General features: G+C 45.1%; 1 protein-coding gene and 1 long non-coding RNA gene across 3 annotated transcripts in view; one reads left to right on the plus strand and one right to left on the minus strand.

Moving 5' to 3' along the window:
* The first annotated feature begins 3,812 nt into the window (after positions 1-3,812).
* LOC104835695 lies at positions 3,813-10,726 on the plus strand. 2 transcript variants are annotated; one of them, XR_774774.1, is made up of 3 exons: positions 3,813-5,840; positions 6,365-6,542; positions 6,667-10,726. It is a non-coding gene; the product is annotated as an uncharacterized LOC104835695 (long non-coding RNA). The 2 variants fall into 2 exon arrangements; XR_774773.1 differs by having other exon boundaries at positions 3,813-6,542.
* NF1 (neurofibromin 1) overlaps positions 10,727-11,092 on the minus strand; it is a 90,401-nt gene continuing 90,035 nt past the window's right edge. The window contains exon 58 of the mRNA XM_010573967.1: positions 10,727-10,903. Coding sequence (XP_010572269.1) covers positions 10,761-10,903 — 143 coding nt within the window. The 3' untranslated portion in view covers positions 10,727-10,760. The remainder of the gene's footprint in view (positions 10,904-11,092) is intronic.

Here is an 11,092-nt window from a genome sequence, read left to right on the forward strand (position 1 = left end):
CCCTCTCGCGAGAGCGCCGCCTCCCGCGAGACCCGCCCTCCCCAGAGCGCCGCGCCTGCGCACCACGGCGCCTCTCTCCCCGCCGCCATTACCTGAGGGAGGGCGGCGGCGTTCGCTTGCCTTCTTGTCGTCCTGGCTTGGCGGAGGGCGTTCGATCCGCCGCCTCGCTCCCTCCCTCCCTCCCTCCCTCCCGGCGCTCGGTATTCGCGGGGGTTCGGCGTAGGGCGAGCCCCGCTCCGCGTCGCTGAGAGCGGAGAGGGAGAGGTGCCGCCGAGGCCCAGTCGGCCCCGGCTGGGCCGGCTCCTGTGGTGTCGCTCATCCCCGGGCGGGAAGCAGCCCGGCGCCTGGCCGGGCCTCTGCCCCAGCAGCCCGGCGGCTGCTTAATAGAGGGTTTTCCGCTCGCCGGCGTGGTGCAGCCCCGCCGGGCTTCCCTCCAGGCCGGCGGCGTGGCGAGCGCTCCCCGCCCTCCCGCAGCCGCCCGGCCCGGCTGGTCCCGGCGCTTTGCCCCGCGGCTGCTGCGAGGTGGCGAGCTGCCTCCTCTCTTAGTGGCGGGAGCTGCTGTTAGCTTCGGCTTCGGCCGGTCCCTCGGGTACCTGATTCACCTTTTCAAAGGGCTAGGAATGGCTCTTTGCTCCTCTTTCCTCTGGTAGTCCTTAAAGGGCGCATCTGAGCACCCTCATCCGCTCCAACTGCTCAGCCCTGTTTTGTGCTGGGATCACCAGGCTCATCTCAGCCCCGGAGCCAAAGCCCTCAGTTGTCTCCCAGCACAGCCAGATGCTGCTGGCTTCCACCGTGCTGTTCAGACAAGTGAACAGAGGTGAATCTGTGCTTTATACAAAGTTTTAGACACATGCTGAAAGTGCTTAGCTCATGACGAAACGTTAAGACAGTAAGCAAACGTATTAGCTAGCAGCTACAGCAGTGCAGGATTGGAGATGCTGTCTGCCAAGGCTGAACCAGAATGAGGAATGAAAATCTCTTGTTCTGGCAAGGTTACCACTTAGCTGCAGTAGCACAAAGTTGGAATTGATGGAGACTTTTGTTTTCATTTTATTGTTAAATAGGTGGGACGCTTCCCTCCAGAGCTTTTTGCATCCCTAAAGAAAATACGGTGTGTAAATGATTTCTGTGTCCTAAGGAATCTGAGGCTTTGGCAGGGGGAAACACAGTAGAGAAGCGTGGCTTGTGTTTGCAGGCGCTGGAGCGCTCTTTGGGGCATAGGGGCTTGTTTGATAGTAGCTTTCAGGACAGCTCTGGGCAAGTTGCTTGGAGGAGACTGTGGGAAATAATAGTTGTAGTTATTCTAAGGAGCTTGGGAGTTTGCACAGCAGACTGGTATGAAAGAGGAAAAGGATATGGGGTGTGGCTGGAGCAATCTGAGAAGCAGCCATGCCTTGGGAAAAGTTCTGCGCTGACATTTATGGGGGATCATTGTTAATTTCTGTGTTAATAACACTGTAACACCCAGGTAGGGAGGAGTTTGGCCTCCACGCTGGGTCTGTGTGGGAAGAGCCGTTTGGGAGTGGTGTATATTCTGTCCAAATAATTCAGTTGCACAGAAAGGCATGGAGTCACCGGACGCAGCTTTTTCTGGGTGCTGCTTCTTCCTGTGCAGCCTGGCACTGCATTGGCTTCTGCTGCAAATCAGAGGGCACTGGGGTGGCCTGTGGGACACTGCTGTACCTGCACTTTCTCAGAATTTGGTTCTGTGTTGTGTGCAACGAAGAGGAAACTGTTCTTGGTTTGTCACTGGACCTGTCTTTGTGGTAACAGAGATGGCTCTGGATTTCCCAGTGGAACAACTTAGGCTGCTTTTTTTTATCTTTTGGAAACTCAGGGGCAAAGTCAGAGGGAAGAAATAGGCCAGGGACAGATGGCTGATGCAAGTGTGCTTTGGGGCAAGAAAAGGTATCGGGGAACAGCAGAGCAAGGAGAAGTGAGACCATAAACAAGAGTAATTCCTGGTGGCAACCAGTGGGAGCTGCAGCAGTGTAGGAAAGCATCAGTCTCCTTACAGCTGTGAAAGCCTGATCTTCCTTTTCATCTAGGTGTAATAGATTACTCCAAAATTAGACTCCTTCCTTTTTCCAGTAACCAAGTCTTTCATTCTGCAGAGACTTTTCTGTTCCTATGAGCTTGCCTGGCTGTAACCAGCATGCTCTACGCTATGTAGTGGTGCAGGAAATCTTCTGTTGTAAACACCTCAAGAGCGGGACACCAGGGTAGTTTTATTGGCCTAACTAACCAGGCTGGCTGGAGTTAAACTTGCTCAGTTGTTTATTTACACATGTATGCAGCAAGCAGTTAGTACATTAGAAAGCATAAATGAGTAACTTAGAAAAATCACAGAATCGTGTTTGAGCAGGATTGTCCTTCCTGGATTGCTAATTTGTGTAAGTATTTTTCCATGAAAAGTTCCTGAGTTGCCTCCATCTTTTTGTTTAGAACAGTCAGAAATTAATAGTAAATGTCTGCTTAAAGACTACCAATTGCACCATGCATGAAGTGGAAAAAATACAACAATGTATTGGACTTTGCCCTTTTAATGTCTTTAATTGGACGATCTCAGAAGTTTGTCTGTTAGGAATTCCGCCAACTGACGGCCATCTTTGACTGTTAGAGTTGGGCAATTCAGGCGTTTAGGATGCCTGATCGCAAGATGTTAAGGATTTGTCCAAGGTCACAAGGACAGCCTGCGTCAGACACACATGGTGACCAAGAACATTTTAAGCTCTTGGGACAAAACCGGTATCTTGCTCTGTGTGCAGCGCATAGCGGAGCTCTTACAGCAGTCAAAGTCCATAAGCTTTGCTAGAGTGAAAAGAAAAATATATTCCATTGAGTAACAATAAAATTATACTGATGTCAAATAAACACTGCTAACAGAACAATTAACTGCTTCCGTGTCTGACGAGTCACGTTCTTCTTACAGAAGCAGTTCACATCTCTGAACTTTTCATGAGTGGGAAACAGCCTTCTAGACTGCTAGTTCAATTTTCATGATGATTTAAAAAAGCAAACAAATGTTCCCGGCAAGAAAAATGGGCACCATACAAAGTAAAAGGATTACTGAAATGAGAAAAGAACAGGTAAGGTATGTAAGCATCCTCGAGGCCCATTTATTCTTCTTTGTTGTAAATTACAGGTCTACCCATTAACATCTCAAACAGAACTGGAAAATTAAGGCCAACAGAACTTGTACTTGCTGAGTTGCTTTGCAAGGTATTTGATCCAGTCCTCAGAGTGCTACAGCAGGTTCCTTGTGCTCAGCACGAGCCTGGTTTCATCTGTCTGTAACTGCTCTCTTCCAGTGGGCCCGGCTGGAGGGAGAGCAGAGGAGAGTCCGCCCTGGAGAACAAGATCCAGTGCAGCCTTCGGAAGGACAGAGTACGCAGAGCTGGCGATGGCCTCCTCTCCCCTTTCCATGAGCATCTCTTCGCGGAGTAATTTAACATACAGCAGGACTCAGAAGCACAGAGGCAGCCTTTGCTCTTTGATCCCTACTGAACGGAGACCTAGATGCTAAGTGTTTTGGGCAAATGCGGAGATTCCTTCCCTCGTTTTGTTGTGCTGCCTCAACCACCCCAGCGGCCTCACTTGTGTTTGTACGGTGGGGCCTTTAAGCCTTTGTATGTTTTGCATCGCTCTGAATCAGCCTCTTCTTTGGCTCAGAGCCACTGTTTTTGTGCTGTCTCTGGCCCACGTTCAGTCACGCCTGTTTGTAGACGGTTGGGTGGGTCTCTCTCACGCTACACAGAACTTTTCGTTGCACCCTCTTTGCATGTGCTACCACTGCGAGGGGAGCCGAAAGCCTCCTCTTCTACTTGCCTGATGCTGCACTGAATGTACTCCAAGCCATTCGGAAATGAACACAGCGGTCTCACACTGAGCTCCAGGAGGGGTAGGGGGCAGTTAGTAAACAGAAAGGGAATCACCAAGAAGGGAGGAAAAAACCCCATGGCTGATATTGCAAGGAGCTGGGGAGCACAGCCAGCAAGCGGAGGAACTTCATAGAAAGCAAATAAGGGCAAAGGGAATGGAGCCCAGAAGAGGTGAGGCAGAGGCACCCACTGCCCAAACTGCCTGGCATCTTACATTGTAAATGTAAGTAGCCTCAGGAAGCAGAGTTGATAAGCTAGAGCCTGGAAAACTTGCTCACAGTGAGGCCTGTCCCTGATCCACCTCTTCTGGAAAAAAAAAGTAAAATACAATTTAATAGTTCAGTGGGATTTTCTTGAACATGTAGTTAGTTGCTCATCACTATTTATAGCACTATCGTTTGAATAGCCCTAAAGATGCAGTCATCAGACTTTTTTTCATTACTGCTTTGAAGAACAAACCCATACTTGTTTTAACAAGTCACATCACAGGAGATGTTATTCTACACTCTCCACCCACACAACCCTGGGATTTATTTTCATTTGAGAGCTTGTTGAATGTAGCAGCACTCAGCTGAAAAAAACAATGTTCCAAGACAGAAAGGATTCAGAGCTATAAATCATGAACGTTGGTAGTGGGAAAGGACCATCGTTGCTTTGACATGGAACGGTCAGTAGCATTCTCCATCGCTACAAGAGGTTGGCTTTAGTTTTTAGTTCTGTGACACTGAGTGACTAATTGCATTACATCTATTTAGGGGTCATGTGTTCTCTGTCCACCCTTCCTGGACAGATGGGCCTAAGGAGAGGGTAGAAAAATAAAAAGCATTTGACAATGGCTGAAGTGACCAACTTGCAGTAGAATTCAATCCTATGGTAGGACACGAGGGACCAGATTTCACCCCATCTCGTGCACGTGGGTGTCTGTGTTGCTGTAGCAGCAGTTAACCCATGCCAGCTTGTGGTCACTCACCCTCACAGATGGCTCCACACCATTCTGGGGTCTGCCAGCTGCAGCAAAGAAGAGGGCACGCTTCTCTCTCCCCAGCCTCGCAGCAGCAGACAGCTCAGCCATTTCCCTTAGCACCCGATGCATTTTCTTAAGCCAGCTGCTCACAGCCTGAGATGAAGCTAATCCTAGCAGTGATGCTGACATTCGGAGGTATCGAATTCATCACAAGATTTAAATCGCAAGTTTTAGTATGAAACTTCTGGGATATCTAAAATATGAGTATTGTGAAGAGTTGTTATTCCAAGTCAGAGGTATTTAGAAATATTTATGCCAGTGAGAGAGACAGCTTAATATTTAGGAATTAGCCACTCACATTATGGGTCAGTCTCACGGCCCGTGAATAACAACTTCCTTTCTCTCCCTCCTTGTATGGTTTTGCCCTACTTAACTCTAGAACAGAATTTATATCCCTGCAACAAGAAAGTTCTGGATTTTTACTTTGCTTATTTTTTTCCTTTGTAAAATATTTTAGGAGCACCAGCATCAGCTGGGCAGGGATTTTGAAGCTATTTCCTAAGACAGAACTGCTTGCTCCAAGTGTGCAATTTTTCCCCTAAATATAGCTTTTCCAAGTGCATAAAGACGCAACTAAAATAAAATTCTTTCTCCTTTCATTCCCTCGCTGTGGCTACAGTGTATTTTGTGATCTCAAGTAGCAGGGAAGCTCAGCTGTCCAGAAGAGGAACTTCAAAAATGTTTTTAGCAGCAGTGATCTAGTATGTGTTGTTCAGGAAACATCTCCTGTATGGCTCCCCACTCTACAGTCAGTGCTGCTACTTCTGATTTAGGATTAATGAACATTTCCTCTAAGGTAAAGAAAATGTGCTCCTGCAATTTAACAGTTCAGAAGCTGCGGCTCTTCCATTCATGCAAGCCCTGCTGGCAACAGGAGCACCAGGTCCCTGTGCCCGCACCGCTGCCTGCCTGTTTTCAACTGAGCAGGCCGCATGGTATGTTTAGTATGCAGGAACAATAAGATGTCTCAGAAGAAGTCAATGCAGTCACACTTTAATGTGTTTTTACATCCTTTTACGATTCACAAAGCCAGAATATAAGTACTTATACATTTTTAATAGGAAAGTAATATATTCCCCTAAAAGAAAAATAGATTTGATTAATCATTTGTCATAAAAGTTGCCTGACAGTTGAAACTTCAAGCTTCTAAGCTAGAAAAGCTCAAATAGACAGATTATACTGAAATGTTCTTTAAAGACCAAGCAGCTGTTTTATTAAAATATTAAATTTACATTTTAAAAAGAAATATTCTGATTTATTATTCAATTATGATAATCTTGAAGTGACATGAAATTCATGACAATGGGCTTTATTCTGTCCAAATTCTGTCCTCAGTTATCCACGGGCAATCAGTTTTGCCAGTATTTAGAACTGTGCAAGATCACACACACAGAGAAGCACCATTCTGGAAAGACAAATCCGAGACACTGGGTTTCAACTTGATTCTTATTTTTCCCAGAAAAAGTGGGTTTTCAGGTCTGGGACTAGGGCTGCATCCAGCGCCTGCTGCAATGAGGCCCTCAGTTCAGACCCAAAGAACCCATCCAAATCTCACCGTCACAAGAAAAAGAAAAAGGATTTCAGAATACACCAACTGCGTCCCGCAGCACAAGGGAATGACCTTCGAACAACTTGAGGCAGTTTGAATTTACATTTTACTTCAAAAAAAAAAAAGGGGGGGGGGGGAAGAAAAAACATGGGGGGAAAATGGGGTGAACAACAATTATCTGAAACCAGGTTTCTACCATTTTTACCTACAAGTTACCAACTGCATTTGAATCAGCAGGGCTCTTGCCAGCTGTCGCACACTTGCTTACAGTATGAACAGGATTGTGGATCAAGGAAACATTTTCAAAGTTGAGGCCCAAATGGAAATAGTAAGATATCATACACAGTGTAAGTTTATAGTACACAGCATTTTTTTTTTTAAATGACGTAACGCAACAGCAGGAAGGAGTAGTAGTAGTAGTTAACAGTTACTAACACTAGAATAATCAAATTTGTATGTTATACATATACAGCAACTAACTGCTTTACAAAAAAAGCAAAATAATACAATATATTGTCACATGTATTTACAGTGTAGTAAATATACTTTTCTGTCAAATTTTACACAAAAACTATTTACAGGTGAATATACTGCATTAAAAAAAAATTGTGGGACCAACACTAAAAGTGACTTTCTGTGGTAAGTTTGTTGCATAACAATAAGACGTGCTTCATTACATTTGAAAAAAATTAACCTTAGAATGAAACCGAAAAAGCCCTAAAACCTACAACCCAGTTAGGAATAGAGCACTGGAACGCTCCCAGGTGCTCAGTCCACAATACTTATTTGAAACGTTTCCTGTTCTTGGAAACCTCATGCACATTAAAGCAGAAACATTGGCATAATTAACAGGTAGGTTATGCACTATTCAAATACTACTGAGTTATCTTTAAGTCAGGGAAAATACAAACACAAACAAAATGTTAATCATCTTTACAGTACTTAACTGTAGTTAGTGCGAAATGGGTAATGTGTTCTAAAACAGGGGTGTCAAACATACAATCCCCATGATGTCATTACATGGTCCACGTGTTAAGATCAGATTTTTCTGAATCTAAGTTTTCATTTCAAAGTACACAGACTCCACAGCTGCAGAACCAGCCTTCAAGAAGCGACTCGAGCAGCCGACGCAGCAGTGACTGCCCAGTGGTCTGCAGGCTGCCTGAAACAGCGACTTGAAGGTGGGAACTCTCTTAGAGCGGTCTCCCACTTGTTAGATCAGGTTTCAAGCCCACATTGTCACCAGCAACCACCTGCTGATCACTAGGAGCGTAAATGGAGTAATGGGATGAGGAGAGAACGGAAGCAGGCTGGACTGGGAACCGAGAGCGGTGCTCACGGGAACGAAACGGAGCAGGATGGAGAATATTCAAAACAGGGAACGAGAACAAATAAGGGAGGGTGCAAGAAAGAACACAACAAGGCAAAACAACAGCCACTGCTGTTAGAGGGTGCAGGCAAAGTGATGAATGTGACAGTAAGGCACTGAACAACTAACTAATTACTAATAGAAGTTTAATCCTTCAAGAAAGGCCGTGTTTTCCCCCTTGATCTAAGCGCAAGCTTCCCAACTGCTGGTACTGGGAGAGAACGTTCCTGTGTATCGGGGCACCTGTGATCCTGAATTAAACCTTGGCCATCGACCGTAATTACACCCAAATTCAGCCCCCATTACCTAACATGTTTGACACCCCTGCTCTAAGAAAGTTCAGGTCCTCTCACTGAACCATGCAGTGAAAACATTAAATGACTCCCCCTCCTTCCAGGAAACAGAATAAATTAAATTTTGTTGACTGACTTTATGAAGATATCAGTTTTCTTCAGCTGGGACTGAGAGCCCAGAGTAATTCTAGTTCTCACATGAAAGGTAATTTTAGTCACTGTCCATTTTGATTCCACATCATATGTATTTCAAAGACTGCATTAATTCTAATTTAGGGATGCTTTTTTTCTATAGGCAATGCAAAATGTTGACAGAGTTGCTCTCAAACGCACCCAGTCCAAACAAAACGGATTTGGTAGTTCATCTGGAATTACTATTTCTGTTTAAAGAAAATCTGCTCATAGGAGAAACAACTGACAGCAAATTACCTTTACAAGAGATTCTTTTTCCCTCCTACCCACAAATCTTCAGGCTTCTACAATTCATTGTCTTCAGCAAAACGGAAAGGGCTGGAATTAGCTTGATTCAGTACAACCAAGTGCAAACTGGCAGTGACGCTGAAGGTGGCTCTCGGCAATCTGATGCATGAGATGAGAACGGGTTTTAATCAGTGACTCCCGAAGTTTTACATGCATAGCAGCTTAGGATGTGGCACGAGTCACTGCTCCATTCCCACATTCAGTTCTAGCCTCACGATCCCTTTCATAGTCCTGTATCAGTTCAGCAACCACATTTCTACTGCAGCTCCTACGCCACCAAGAATAAAAAAATTTGGTTAATTGCACGAGTCTTCGTATTTTCCAACGCGTCTATTTCAAGACTGCTAATTCTAAGTTTTCCTCTTGTTTTAGCAAACTATTTGCATATTAAGTTTGTGTTCATAGTTTTTCCAGGACTGTAAACAAATTAAAAAAATTAAATTGTTATTTTATGAATCAATACAATAAAGGTATTTTTATTTACATAAATGTTACATTGTTACTGTGTGGATACATGTGAATTATGTGCTATATCGATAAAATCTGAACACTTAATTGTACCATTCTCTAATAATTTAGCTGTGGAGTTTGATTTACTGAAAGCCACTAACAAGATTGCACTAGAGGATTTTACTTTATATAGTGGATATGCTTTTTTGTCCTTTAAAGCCACTTGTAGATTGTTAATTTCTAACACACAACAGGATCTGAAACTGGGAAGTTTAACTGTTCTTCAGCAGGAGATATACGTAGCCCTCCAGTGAGCACCCAGGTGACAGGCCCTTCTGTCAGAATTTCTGCTCGCCTCCGAGATCAAACGCTCTGCACGTTTTCAGTCCGTGCAGGCAGCGTCTGCAGCACCCAGCGCTGCACCTGTACACGTCATCAACATAGCAGCATGTTATCACAGTCGTCCATCGCTGATACACGACTGTAGCTGACAAGTCTTTCACAGTGACAGCAGTTTCAGTTTTGTGTAACCCCCAAGTACGAACCCTCACCAACTAAAACCCCTTGAAAGTTCTGCAAGACAGGTTTGACTGCAGACGTCTGTACTGATACCAGGAATTGCACTGCAAACATTCAAACGTAACCTGGATTTGACACAGTGTCAGTTATTTTTAAATTCATGTACCTTAAGCAAACATTGCTGTTTTTATATCACTGCTTGGGCAGCACAAAAGCAGCTTCGCCAAACACAATCTCCCAGAGCTGGAAGTTAATTCATTAAATTTTCCCCTCCATACCCCACTGGTTATTCTGCCAGGAATTTCTCGAAGGTGCGTGTTGTTGGGAAGGGCAGAACTAAAGCAAATGCTAAATGGAAGAAAGAAGCAATAAATTTTCAACACTGCTACAATGACAGCGTAAGAGTCAGTTCTCGATGATTTTCTTTCCACTATTCAACCTTTTTTAGTGCAGTTAAAGTACAGAAAAAAGAAAAAGAAAAAAAAAAGTCTGCTTTGGAAAAAAGCCAGTTTGTCCAGTCTGGTCCATATACAGTCCAAGTATGTGAAGCTACAGTCTGGGGAATGAAAGAGGCTCGTGCAGCCTCCCTGTCCTCTCAAATTTATTGCTAATTACTAGAAATTTAACCTAATCAACCACTTCTGGTTAAGCTCATTGTACTGCGGCTATCCTAAGTTTCTTTTAAGTATGGTAAAAAAAAGTCCACAGCTAAAAATCTTACAGGTTTGAATTAAAACCAGGATTATAGTAACTGCCCCCGGCTCATGAAGCCACTACCTTGAAAAGTGTGCAAACAGGATTAAGGATTAACACTTTCCTTTAGAGAAGAAACAAACAAGGCAGGTAACAGAAGCAAGGTAGAGCTGTCTATGGGAAATGGCTTTCGTATTTGGACAAGATACGGTTCTGCAGTGTTAAAGAACTCCACACCTCCTCCGGCTGCAAAGTCCGTCAGGATCTCTATGAGCGGTTCTGAAACACTGGCTTAAATCAAAAACAGAAGGAAAGAAATGAAGGCATTAAAATTCAGGCAATGTTTCAAGAGTTGATCATCTGGCAACACGGCTGACGGGATGGGAACTTTCAAAATTAAGTGCAGCATCACAACCAGCGGAGGGCCCTTTGCGCGGGGCCCGCATGTGTCAGTCAGTTTCCAAAATTAAAAAAAAAAAAAATTAAAAAAATTAAGAAATAATCACACAATCTTTTTGATGCTGTGACGTTTGAAACTGCCAGCGCTTCGCTGCTTTTGCACTTGGCTGGCGGAGCCGTGGCGCATCCTCCCGCTGTTGGAGTGTCCGGCGGTGGGCGAGAGCTCCACGTTCTCCTTGTCGATCCCTGGGGAAACACAAGGACCGAGGTTACCCCTCGATGCTTCTGGCCACCCTGTAAATTAACGCTTTAAAGGCCGGCTCTCCCCGCGGACGGACGGACGGACGGACGGACAGGCCGGCAGCGACACCCGAGAGGAGAGACCCGGCCGCCGGCCGCCAGGGGGCGCCCTCCGGCAGCGCCGGGCCCGCGCGC

The sequence above is a fragment of the Haliaeetus leucocephalus genome, unplaced genomic scaffold, assembly GCF_000737465.1.
Source record: "Haliaeetus leucocephalus isolate CR32 unplaced genomic scaffold, Haliaeetus_leucocephalus-4.0 Scaffold395, whole genome shotgun sequence".
Taxonomy (NCBI): Eukaryota; Metazoa; Chordata; class Aves; order Accipitriformes; family Accipitridae; genus Haliaeetus; species Haliaeetus leucocephalus.